This window comes from Zonotrichia leucophrys, chromosome 1A, assembly GCF_028769735.1.
Source record: "Zonotrichia leucophrys gambelii isolate GWCS_2022_RI chromosome 1A, RI_Zleu_2.0, whole genome shotgun sequence".
Classification (NCBI taxonomy): domain Eukaryota; kingdom Metazoa; phylum Chordata; class Aves; order Passeriformes; family Passerellidae; genus Zonotrichia; species Zonotrichia leucophrys.
The window spans coordinates 28,339,241-28,353,260 of record NC_088170.1 but is presented as its reverse complement, the minus strand read 5'-3'; the positions used below and the strand labels follow the sequence as shown (position 1 = coordinate 28,353,260).

The 14,020-nt window shown below is 34.4% G+C and overlaps 1 protein-coding gene across 7 annotated transcripts in view; it reads left to right on the top strand.

The window, feature by feature from the left end:
- The window catches only part of PPFIA2 (PTPRF interacting protein alpha 2), a 288,804-nt gene that overhangs the window by 190,925 nt on the left and 83,859 nt on the right, over positions 1-14,020 (top strand). For all 7 annotated transcript variants that reach the window (XM_064702003.1, XM_064702001.1, XM_064702002.1 and 4 more), the window contains one exon: positions 3,134-3,208. In XM_064702003.1, coding sequence (XP_064558073.1) covers positions 3,134-3,208 — 75 coding nt within the window. The remainder of the gene's footprint in view (positions 1-3,133; positions 3,209-14,020) is intronic.

Sequence of the window (14,020 nt, the reverse complement as noted above, 5' to 3'; positions counted from 1 at the left end):
TCCCGAGAACCTTCTATTCTCCCGGTATTTGTCCTTTAAAAATGTTTATGATAGCATTTCTGTTAGATCATTTGACATCTGATTAGTCTTACTTTGTGAAACCTTTTTAATAAAGCTCTATCATGTGCCCAAGAAAATAGAAATATGTTGAAGAATCATGTGAAATTTAAGCAGAGTAACTTCTGAAGTGATACACATGATCTCAGTAAGATAATTCTTATTAGCTATAGTTACTCACTTACTGTCACTTCCAGAAAATAGAAAACAGTATGCCAATCACTAATTGGCATTCAGCATATGAAAAAGAAAAAAAAAAACCAAACAAAAATGGTCAGATAAAAACTAGTTTGCATTTGTTCCAGTTTCTTTTTGTTTTAACAAGATGGTGACCCAGAACAGCAACCTTTCCTGCATCTCTCAGAAATGAGGATGGTTCTGTTTGGGATTTTTTTTTTTTTTTTTTTTTTTTTTTTTTTTTTTTCTGTAAACATAAATTTGAATATGGAATCCAATAAAAAATGCTTTGCAATACATTTGTGTATGACTGAGAAAGAAATGTAAAATGAGAAATAATGTTACAGCTTTTGGGTTAGAAACCAGAGCAGATTTCCCCTTCAGATCAGAGCGCTGATAACTCTATTTTTTTACTAATAGAATCAAAGATTTCCCTCATTTTTAACAGCTGTTATTTATGTTTGAAAATGAAGAATTAGTTGCCTTTCCAATGTCACTATGGCAAATGTGAATCTGAATTTGTTGTTCACTGGTCAGATGAAAGGGAAAAAGGCTTTCTGTGCCAAGGCAGAGTTGTTTTCAGTTCCTTTAGCAACTGTTAGATTCAGAGAACAAGTAGGAGCCATCCGACTGCAATTTTGGTTAGGTCATTATAACAAAAAAGCTGTGTATTAACTGTGTACCTGGGAGGAAGACGAGGTAAGAAAAGGCGAGGCAGGACAAAGGAAACAACTTCCAGCTGTTGCTCTGTCTTACACTGGTAATGTTCAATGTTGTTGACAATAGGCCAAGAATGAAATGAATATAATAGCTCAACAGCCAGAATAGAAACACTAATTATCTACCTAGTTTTGCTGAAGTGCCATGTAGAAATTGTGTCTCCAGAGTTGTGTGTTGTTTAGAGGCAGTGTTCTTACAAGCTTTAAAATGGCTGTATAAAACCCACTAGGATTCATTTCCACAGTGCCACAGGATGTAAAGTTTAAGGATAATTCTGATTCCAGCTCCTTGTAGAGCTGTGACATCCTCAGTAATCTGGCCTAGCTGGTTTGCAAATTCTAGCACCATTCAAAGTGAATGTCAGTGTTAGACATATTATAATGTAATTTTTTAACTACATTCTCCATTATAAAACACTTGGGCTTGAATACATGGAGGTTTCAGAAGAATTAAAGTTGCCAACTTATTGTATTTCCTTTTGACTTTTAACAACTGCCTGCTTGTGAATTTTCTCTCAATCATTTTGTCCCAATGCAGCATTTACAGCCAAAGGGATTGAAGCCAGAAATATGATTGTAATTTTTTCATGTTTTTCTTTTTAACTTGTCTGAGTTTTTTGTTAAAAAGTTGCTATATACCGTCTCCCATTGTGGAGAAGTTGAAATCAGGCCTCTTGAACACAGGTCTACACCTCTCACTAGTTGTTTCAATAAGCTATGTAAAGAGGAACAAAAGCCTCAAAGTACTGCATAAAAACTACATTTGCATTTTTTAGAAAGGTGAATAGTTTTATTTTTAAGTGTTCATTTCCTGAATATGTATTTCAACTTTAGATTTAGTTTTAAAGTCAAGTGAATGTGCTCTGTTAGTCTTGCTAACTAATTTTCATCTATTAAGTCTAATCCATTCTTGAAATATAGGGATCCATTTGCAAAATCTTATTCTATCTGTAGTAAATGAAAATGAAGTGTGTAAGGAAAGGTAATATTTATTAGACTAAGAGCTATCGCTGGAAAAAATATGAAAGTGTTAGGACATATAGAACTCTTTCAGGGATCTCCTGTATTTGTCAAGGATGAAAATGTGTCATGTTTCTTTGTACATGAAAGACAGATTTTGTTTTGCTTTATTTTCCAGCTACATCTCTTGGTCTAATAGAGTATGCTGCCTTACCCACCAAACATTGCTGATGGCCTTAAACATCTGTGCGTCAGCAGCTGGAGCAGCATTGCTGCGGGGTAGCTGGAACATGCAAAGAAGTATGCCTTGGGTGTTGACTGGTTAGCCAGGTTACAAACTCGTTTATTGTAAGGTGCCTAACGAAGTTCTGTGGATTAGGATCATCACAGGGTCCCTTAACAGTCGGGAGAGTCACACACAGCACTGGAGGTCACTTCAGGTCAGATTTGCCTTTGGTTGTAGTGGGAGACTGCAGCTACATTGCTGGCTTAGGTTATGTGAGCTACACCAGCTGACCTCAAATCAGCTGTGATTGTGTCTTCAGACACGTTTACTAGTAATTTAATATTATCTATTAATAATCAATAATGAGCAATAATTAAAATACTGGTAATAATAATAATTGAGATCATAATCATACTTGGAACAGAATAGGTTATTTATGAAACTGGTGCAAACACAGAGGAATTTCCTGCTTATGAGAGTGTACATTGTTTATGACTTTTTGCAAAACTGAAACAAATGCATGATGATATAAAAGATCTCTAGTATATGGGCCTGAAGGCAATGCTACAAGTTATTTTTCAATGAATTTATTACATTGAGTTACTATAAACAGATTACTTATCTTCCATGGAGTGAACTTAAAACATCTGAAAATGGTTTTTTTTCTTTATCCTTTGTAAAAGATGTTTGTGAAAGTTTTATTTTTATGCCTAATGTGGTCTTAAAATATTTTCATTTGCTGTGTATTCCATAAAATTACAGGCAGACTGTGGAACAGCAGTGGGGCATTTAAAGTTTGACACCTATTTTAATGGGTTAAGTTTTCCTGTAGTTAGGTTTAAATGTTTACTACACAGTATGTATCATGAAAGGGTGCAACACACATGCCTGCAAATGGAGTGGCAGGGCATACAGTAGAGCATATGGCAGATTATATAATCTTTAAAGACTAATAGAAATTACGTTACTGCACATATTTTGATTTTTCTTCTAGGTAAGGGAACGACTGAGGGTTTCTTTAGAAAGAGTCTCTGCACTGGAAGAAGAACTAGCTGCTGCTAACCAGGAGGTAACATAAAACACTTTCTCCCCTTTTGAGATTAAATTTCTAATACTCTGTCCCATGTGTTCCCTGTCACTTTCTTCAAAACTGTTAGAAAAATCCCACAATAATACAAACAAACAGAACCAAAATGAAACAAAGCTAAAGAAAAATTACATTGTGAGTAATCTTCTCAGTGAGGCTTGTTTAAGGTGGTTGTAAGATTAATACAACCTTCTGTTTACTGATTTATTTCCTCTTCCTCTTCCCTTGTGAGCAAGCCAAAATCCAAGCGCTAGTAACAGATTCCCAAATTTCTTATTGGACTTGAAAAAGGAGCGAACCAACAAAAATGTCAGATACTATAAAGAATTCAATAACCTGAATTTCCATTTCACTATAAAATTAATTAAAACACACACAGATGTAGATATACTCATTATATAAAAGTTAGCATTGTAGTATTAAGGGAGGATTATGGATGACTGTGAAATGTGGCTTTGTCTCTTCCCTTTTAACTGCAGTGTATCATGGTGTACTCTGGTGCCATGTAACTATTGTGAACTTGGACAAGAGAGATGTTTTTCCTGCTGAAGACTGTTCTCTTTTGTTTGAAAGGGTGAACAGCAAACCTGTTTGTATTGAAAAGCTGTATACTACACACATAGAGAAAGTTCTCACCCTAGAGAGATGATTTTGAGGCCAGATAATATAAAAAATGGAGTCTTCTGGTGACTTTACCATTCCCCTCATGTTCTGAACCCACCTGACATATGCTTTTAACACTGTTAAAAATGAGCCAGATAAGCAAGTGAAATTAAAACTATTTTAGGTTATGGCCTTTTTATGGTGTCATTTTATTCAGGATTAAGACAGAAACTGAAAGAAGCCACAGACAAACTCAAATGCTACCTAACAGTTCTTGAAAAGTGAAATACTCATAATTCAGAATAATGTGTGATAGAGACTCCTAAAGGATTTTTTAACTAATTTAAACTGGATAAGGTAGTTTCTTAAAGTTACTTCTTAAAAGCAGGATCTTCAATTAAGATATTAGTACTTCTTTTTTATAAAGTATGATAAACTATAAACCTATTAATATGATATTTTGATTCATCCCTTTTCTCTCTAAATTAACTGCACTTTATCTGTTAAAAATTAAGATTCTTGTTTCAGAAGGATCCAGAAAAGTTGTGTTCAAATAATATAGTTACTATGTTGTGTATTCTGTTACTTTCACTAGCATTTATTAAATATCAAGCAGACCCTTTCGTCAGTCAAGCCAACTGAGATGCATCTCGCTCCTCCAATCCCTCCTGCTCATCATCCAATTAAATCCAAGTTCACTTCACTGGGCATAAAACCTGGTCTTTAGAGAATTGCCTGGCTATTTGGAATTTTTAAAATTTAATGAAACTCTTTAACAGTAAGGAATAAAAGCATGCACAATGAAATTACATTGAATAGGACTTCTATGGCTTTTCCTGCCCCAAATCCTTAGAAATGTTGAACAATGTTTGTGTCTTCATGCCACTGAAGACATTTAGAAGGACACTGAATCAGTCAAGCATAACATGACCACTAACACAATCTGAATATTGTTATTCCAGTTTCCTATGAGGGACTGTTAAAGCTGACATTCAATTAAAAAATAATGAAAAAAGAGTGAGATGGGAAGAGATGTGGAAGAGAACAAGTGGATTATTTTCAAACAGTTATGTATTTAAACAAGAGTTCAGATAATTTTCTCACAATTAGTTATTTGAGTAAGACAAAATTAATTGGAGCACTGCAGTATTTAAGTCTAGTTTTATGCTAAATTCCACAGTGAATACACAGGCAATAAAACACTTTAAAAATTTATTGTATTATATATGAAAATAAGTGGGCTAAGTTTCTAGGGGAATTGAATATATGGTTTTCAGTTATTTCTGTAGTCCTGTCTTGGTGTCTGTTTTCCCAGGAGAATTAGTATTTTCTTTCATACCTATTTTCTCATACTTATTCTGAGTGTATACTATATTCAGGACTGTATCTAAACATAAAATGATGACAGTAAATTGGTTCCCTGACTTAACAAATTATGTTTAGGTGTATGAAAAGTAGCAGATACAAAGTAGCAGAAATGTATATGTTAATATATTTCCTCTTCTTGAAAGCTTGTGGTTGTGGCTCTGATGCAGCAACGGTGAGAAACTGCAGACAGTCCTGAGCACTTATTGAAAATGTTCTTAAATTAACATAGCCCCAAAAGTGGGAGAGAGCAACTGCAGTTCTCCGTCATTGGGTGGTAACTAAGCTCTCATATAACAGCCTTTGTGGCATATTACATACATAACAAAGGGAGTGAAGTCGTCTGTAACTGGCAAAGCTGATTTCAGCTCTAGTTGCTAACAGTCTTGCAAAGCACTTAATATTGGATAGGCAATTGTAACACACCTTGAACTCTAAACCCCAGAGAAGTTGGGGTGGGCATTGGACCTGTAGGGGAACTCAGCTTGTGTAGCTAATGTTTACATGTAGTTACACAAGGGGAATAGAGAAGGGTTTTCATCTTATGAGCTTATATTTTATTAAAGCTTATATTTTATTAAGGAGTGGATTAAAAATTCTTTGAATATATGTTTTCCTAGGGGAAGAGGTTATTTGACTATATATTTTACTTTGCTGCAGCTGGTTAGTGATTGTGGAGGGGGCCATTGTATGTAGCAGCAAACTGAATTGCCGTTAGTGAGTTTTTGTGCAGACAGGGGCAAGATAAACTGCAGTAATAAAATTCCATGTTCATCCTGCTTTTTTTTTTCCATTTCTGCTTACACTCAAAGCCATTCCTAATTCACAACTGGAGATGTCCTGATCATTATCTGTTGTAGACAAGATGAATAGAAATACTGTTAATATTTTTTTGAGAAATTTTCCTTCTGTTTTTAAATAAAATTACTGTTAAGCATAGCTACATTTTCTTACCCCTTAGGTGCTTTTAAAATTATGCTGATTCTCATTTTCTTCCATGTAACCTGTGGTCTCTCCAAATAGTTTTATAGCTGAGGGTTGTAATTTGCAGTTAGATATTAGACAAGTTGCAAGTAGGACATCAAATAACAAAGCTCAGTGGTATAATTGTGTTCTTCTGTGAATATTTTTCAAGAGAAATGTGAAATTTTTCAGTGAGTGTATGAATATTTGCAAAATTGAACAATGATCTGCTAACCAGCTTCCTTTTACACACTGATTTGAGAAGAATGAGTCTCATTGGCAAGAGAAGTGAATTTATCTTCATGATTTTGTCATTCATGATCTTAATGAGAATTAACTTCAATGTTGAAAATACTGACAAGATAACTACTATTGTTCTTCAGCTTTAGAGATACTCCTATTATCATTACAAATGTGAATCTTTTTTAAAAGTATGCTAAACTAAACACACGCAAACAACACACCAAGGTTAGCCATTAGTGCCATATATTCCCAGGAACCCAAGTGCTAGCAGCTTCCACAGCTCAAGACTTCTTAGATTATAGACCATGACCCATAGTGACACTTTTAAATCCATTTCTGCAGTAATGTGCAGGGTTAAATGACAACTGTTGCCATTTCCATTAACAGATCTCCCTGTTACCCTGAGCCTTCAACAAATAGTTAAAAAAACCCAAAACAACCTTTAAAGCTTTTTTCCAAGGCTTTTTTTTTTTGTAAAAAATCAAGCAATTATCCATAATTAATACAATACTGGATTTTTTTTTTAATGTCTGTGCTTCCTTTGCCCATAAATTTTCTCTTGTTAATTTTAAACAATCATCCATCCCTTGCAACATCTGTATGTGGTAATAAGAATCAAATGATAGGTGGCATTTCAAACACCTATTTTGTTTCCAGTTAATATGCTGGCTTTTCCATCTCTCCTCATTGGCAGAAACTGTGGCATGAAAAATAAAGCTTTACTTACATTCATTACCTCAAAGGAATAAATGGAACTTTAGGAACCCAGAAAACATTGGGACTACAGAATATAAAATTGCAGAAACTACTGATTTTACTGTATATATCACTATACTACCATTTGCTTTTCCTCAGAATTTGTTCCAATTGCCAATGATATTTGCAAATGCCAAATAACATTATACTGCCTCTGTCAACTGACATATAGATTATATTTTAAAACACTCAGGCTTTTAAAGCCTTTTTGTTACAATTGCTTCTACAAAAGTTTCCTTGAGTTTGAGGCTAAATTTAACTCCTGGAGCTCTCATAGATCTTGCAGGTGTTTTGGATCATAGTTCACTTCTTCATGTAACTGCATACATTCTCCTGTTTAGGCAATGGGTCAGTTTATTGATTAGGGTACCCAATGCTAATTTTTCAGCATTTATGAAAGCATTCAGAAATTATTTACATGACTGAAAAGAGAGGATGGTTTGAAATTTCTGATTCTTTATGTTCCATACCAGAGACAGCAGAAAAGATCCACTTATTCATGAAAGAACTTCCAAATACCATGCTAATTGCCAAACTTCTGCTCTTCAGCACAAATCAAGAACACAGTAAAAATGCAGTAAAACTGTTACAGCTGAGAACAGCTTTGGTTCTGACCATGAGGGATGCTGCAGACATGACTATGGTATCGCTACTGCTACTGGAATATTCTGTACTAGTTAATATGTATATGCATTTCAAAGTGAAGTCTTAGCTAAATGTGGCTTGTCCTTTTACCCTTGGTTGCATATGAAAACATATTTCTATGAAATCATATTTCTAGATTTTTCATTTCCAGTTAGGTTAAGGCAATTTTTACAGGGGTTTCTTGGTGGCCTTAGGCTTTCTGTGTAATTACATTTCAAAGTGATTTTTGGAGTAAAAGTGTTGTGAAAGGAATAGTTTCCCAGGAAAAATAGATGTGCATTTCTTGAACATATGATTTATATAAAACTTCATCAATCCACAATTTAGAAATTATTGCTATCAAAACTTAGGATGAAATTGGGTGGAAATCAGGGACTTTTTTTTTCCTGAAGGCCAGGCTGATGACTTGCATCTGTTTCTAGTGACTTGAGGCATACATTTTCTTCCAAAGAATCTGAAACACCCTTTCTCTATAGTACCTTCTTTGATAACATCATACTTTCTCAGAATGGTGCAACTGCAAGCTTGCGACTGCTTTCTGAACTCTCTGTTATTTTTTTATTTTTTTATAAGCTATAGATTTGCAGAGGTCTGACTCTGAAGAGATAGTCTTTGTGCTCTGAACTTTAAATGTCTATGTAAATTTAGCAAAATATATCTTTTCTGCAAAGTTACACATAATTAAAAGTCTTGATTTGAAATGTAATTTTAAATGCTATGTATAATTGCTTTTTAATCTGCCTTTAACCTTAGCCATCTCATTAAATGGTACCTCTGAAAAAAGTTATTGTTGCCCTTAAGTTTCAAATGTGGCAATGATGCAAAATGATGATTTTTTTGGTGATTATTTCTTATACTAAATGCTTTACAGCATTAATTTATTTCTTTACACATTTCAATTAGTATGTGTGGCATGGCAATTGAATAGGTTGAAAATTAATACAGCAGCACTACAGCCTTCATTGCCTAATTTTTTTAAAAGTGGAAAAGAACTAAGCACAAGAAATAGTCAGCTAAGTTGTCATAACAATTTCATTTTATGTCCTCAATTTATTCTAATCTGAGTTCTCAAAGAAAAAAACAACACCAAAATCCTTTGTGAATATTGAGAGCAGCAGGATTGATTTTGCATTGCCTAAACCTTTTTTCACTAATTTCATGTTTCACTAAAATAAAGAGCAGAATAGGTCTAAAATGTAATACATTTTCCTGATAGTAACTGAAGAACAATAATTTCTATTGATATATTTGAGGTGAAGCTCACTACTGCGTTTGCAAGAGTGGTTTCTTAGTACAACTTCCATAAACTTCAACCACAGAGGCTGTTTATGTGTTTACCACAGTGTAGTGTGTGCAATGCAGAAATTATATATTAAATATGTTCTCCTAATTTGGTCTTCTTCAGTGAAATGGTTTTGCAGAGCAGAAATGTGCTGCTGCCCAAATGTCTTAGGGTGTTTTCAAAAGCCATCCTGAAATGCTGTGTTCTCTTTCCTCTCCATTTAGCATGTGGCCACCTGTAAACAAATCCTAAAATACCAATGTCATGTTCTCACTTTGCGCTGTCATTGTGTCTAAGTTGAATGTCTCCTGTGTGTTCTTTAGAAGATACCAGTTTGTAAGAAGGGATTTGTGGTCTGTGCTCACATGTTTATGGAGCACTTAAGGAAATATGTAGCTGAAGACTGAAGGCTTTATTCCTTCACAAAGACAGTGTGATTAATAGTTTTAACAAAATATTTGATATTGAATGTTTGCTAGCTCGTATATATTTCTTTCTGTATATTTTTATATTCTTTAGAATCTTGTGTCATAAAGACACTTGTTTTTTCTGGTTCTATTTTCTAAATATTCTAAGATCCCAAGTATGAATGTATTCAGCTGCTTCAGTTTTACTGCTGCTAAGGAAGGATTCAGAGCCTTGCACTGAAATGAAAAATTCTGGCTACTAAAGATCTCCACTGCAATTTTGATTTTTTTCTCAGAATTCTGTGTCGTGGCTAACTAGTTCTTCTTCATTTTATTTACTTGTAAAATTCTTTGTGGGATTTTTTACATAAAGATTTGTGACTACAGTAAATCCCAGTGTCACAGATTTATCATTGAAGGGTAGAGGTTTTTTCTGCTTATTTTAAAAATACTCTGAGATTGCCTGCAGCCTCTCAATGTTTTGCTATGACACATCCCTGGGTAGCAACAAGAGCATACAGACTTTGCTCTTTGACTATTGTAAGCTGTTATTTGCATTAAAGGAGAAGAGAAATTTAAGTTTAGTAAAATAATGCTTAAGGGAGCATGGCAAAAGGTAAAAAAGCAATGTCAGGCTGTGACTTGCTACTTCCTCATTCTTTACTCTTCTCCCAAAACTTGCTGTGCAGCTGAGCAGCAATTGTTTAAATATACATTAAAAGATCAGTGAGATCAATGTTTGAAATATTTTTTTGCAAATCTCTTCAAATCTACTTCATTTTTATGTCTGACAGAAATATTTGATTTAATGAAACCTTGATCCCCCATGATTAGAAACTTGGGTGATTTAATGCCTTGTTTTACTGAATAAATGATGACTGGAGATTAAAAATTCCCCATTTCCTTTAGACCTTGAAGCACAAATTTTCCATAAAATTAGCATCTTTATCAAAATGAGCATAAACCTATTCCAGTATATTCTTTTGTCTGTCTATGTTTTAAAAGCATTTGTTTTATAGATTGCTCATTTTGAAAACAAATTAGGTACTACTACTGGAATGAAAAAATAAGAAATCTAACTACAAATTCTATTACAAATACTCATAGTATTCTTCTGTTTAAATTTTATATTCTCATTTTTTTAATACTTGTGGCCTAAGTCTTCAGACTTTTGCCTCTGAGGAGATTGTATTTTTCTATGCATTAAAAACTATGGCCAAATCTTAATTGCAGGTTAGATTGCTGCAGAAATATAAATATACAGTTGGTTATTTAGTAGAAATATATTCAATCTTCCATACTGAAGTGCTTGTATTGCATGTTTTTACTGTGATTATTACTGCATTACAATACTCCCAACAGAGCTCCAGTAAAGGAACAGGATGCCACTTTGTGGGGGGAAAAAATACTGAAACGTGGTTCCTGTTCCATAGCCCTTAACAGCATAAATTTGTCCCATGGTGTCCATGGCTCCTCCAGCTGTTGACTGGACACATTACTGTAAAGCTCAGGCACACAGTGACCTGTGCAATAGATGTGGCAAGCAACAATTACTCTTTTTACTACCACAGGAGCTCAGTAAAGCATCTCAGAGGATTCAGGCTCTTCTGATGCTCTGAATATTCTTGCTCCTCAAAGCATAGAGTTTAGTTTGGCTGGGATAAACTGGTGAGTTGTTTCTACAGCAGAAGAAGTAGGGTGCAATACAGATGTTAATAGGTTCATAAGTATTGATAGATGGACTTGGCTAAATTGCATAACTTGATTTTTGACAGGTTATGGCTATAGTGGCGTCTGTTAAGGTGCACATTCTGTCACACAATCATTGTTCTGAGACCCTGCACAAATCCTGGTACACTGTCTGAATCCTGTCCCACTGCCTGTGCTGTAACCCATGCTTGGGAGTTAAATGCTGGGTACCTGTCCCCTCAGCCCAGCTCCATGCCTGGTTTCCTAATGGAGGAGAGGCTGGGGCTGCAGGCAGGAAGGAGGTGACTGTGCTGTCCATGAGGTCCTGCAGCTAAATAACCACAGGACACAGTATTCATCATCAAATAACACAACCACTCTGCAATAAATCTGCAGGTATGGACAGTTTTCTGGATCTCATGAGGTTAAGTTATTTGAGTTATTTTGGGGGTCGGTACAGTGTTTCATATTAATCAGTAAAGAGGGATCACAGAGCACACCTGACATTTTTGCACGACAGCAAACAAATATATCAATATATGACAGAGCTCTGTGAAGCTGAAGAAGATGCCTCAGAGATTGATAAATAGATCTCCTCTACTTCATTCTAGGGAACTACAAAATAGAAAAACTCTGAGTTTGCAGTGCAGATTTTGTGGGTTTCTAATTTATCACACATTCCTCACTCAAAGCAGAAAAAAGGTAGAAAGAGGAAATGGTATGGCAGCCAAAGAAATTCAAGCTGAGAGAACACAGGGATCACGCAAGCCAGATGTGTGGTTGAGCATATTTCACAATCATTTGCCAACACACCTGAAAACTCCAGGAGATTAATGAAATTGGAAGGTTACTTGTATATGGTTAGTTTAGGATTGTTCATAGTCAGCATGAGATTAGACACCAGGATAATTTCAGTTTGGATTTAATGTCATCTGTTTGGCAATCTGTTTAGGGAGCTTAACAAACCAATGGAATGCAACTCTCACCAGAGCTGATTTCATAAGGTCTAGTTAGCAAATGCCTTATTTTCAACCTATCAAATTCCTAAAGCAAAGAACATAGTGCTTGGTTAAAGGTGCAAAGAACATAGTGCTCAGCTGACATGCTTTGTAGGGGTCACTATTACAGATTCAAAGTATATCCATGAAAATTTTAATGTCTAATGTTTAATTTGCTCACAGTATTCACAGAGTGCCTTTCAGGGGACATCAAAAAGAATATATCATTTCTCTTTGATCTGTTATTTTGGGAATCATAAACTTTGAAATGGATGCTATTTCATCCTGCACTGGAGGTATGAATTCAGATTTCAGAACATAGCTGGTTATCTTTCTGTCTGTGTCAGCTTTTTGGGTCATTTGACATTTGTCATATGACATTTGTCAAACTAGACGTTCAAGCAGGAAAAGATAGTTTCATTGCAAGAATTAGACTTGCAATATAGGACAGAAAGACAAAATGATTCTTTACTGTTAATTATCTTTTTGCAGATGCATCTTGATGAAAATTCAACACACATACCCATTATCCTTTGTTTTTAATCTGCTGGAATAATGTAGTGTTTTCAACACTTGCTCAATGTGCTTCTTTGGAATGACTATTCAATTTTCTGTAAATTTGTTAAATATTAGATGATTTGTTAAGATCATCTACTAACTCTCAAACCAGGTTTTAAGTATTATAACAAGATCATAGTATCTTTTATGCTTATTACTCTCCATAATAATTTTTAATGTATGGATAGGCCTCACATGCTGAATTTGTATAAAATATTTAAATTGATGACATGAGTCAATAAATAAAATCAACTTTAGGCTTCACTAGGTTCATATTTATTAATCAATATTCCCATTAACATATGAACCAGAAAATGTATCATTTGTGTTTTCCTATTGGATCATCTCAACCCTACAGCGCGCCTGCAGCTCTAAGGGTACTCTGCAGAGCCATAACTTGATTAACTAGAAAGATTTACAAACAAGGAGCCAACATATGCCTGTAAAAGAAATAAATATAGAAATAATTTTACTTGGAATTCAAAAATGTAAAAAAAATTTTTTTATTAGGAAATGTCAACATTAGTAAATAATAAATAATCTTCATTAATACTAATGCGGACCATCAGTGTAGAGGTGAAATTATTATAAGAGGAGCTGTAGAGAATTTAACTTGGTTCAATCCATAGAAAATGAACCTGCTTGCTTAACTTGGCACCTGGAGAGTGTGATTTAGGATTAAAAATTTGTACCCCTTTAAACATGTAGAATATGTGGTTACGTACAAAAAGAAGTAAAAACTAAGAAAACATATGTATCATTCCTCTGCATTAGAAAAGGCTGTCATATTTGATTACATTCTGCAATAATTCTAGGATAAAAACATTGTTTTAGAAATTCCAGATACTAGGAATTTGCTTTGTAATTAAAAGATAGATAAAATTTGTATCAGAGAAGCCCATATCCTTGATCTTCTCTGGAAGAACCTGGGGAAAAAATTACTACCAGTAGGAATGTTATTGAAATGTATTGAGATGTTGACTAAAATTAAATGGGTACATTTGGTTTTAAGACTTGACATACAGACTGTTACTCTTCTGAGATTCAATTTCAACAGAATGGGAATGAAACTTAAGTTGGGATTTCTTCAGTTTGTACAGGCAGATCATGGCTTTGATATTGTTTAATTGTAGTTCTAGGATAAGGTTCATTTCCTGTCTGGGTATTTCTCATATCCTATTTATCTGTTGTATATTTTCATGTTTTCTACAATCAGTAGCAGAGATTGTGATTTTAATACAGATACCCTGTATAGGAAAATGTGATAAAACTGGATATACATGCA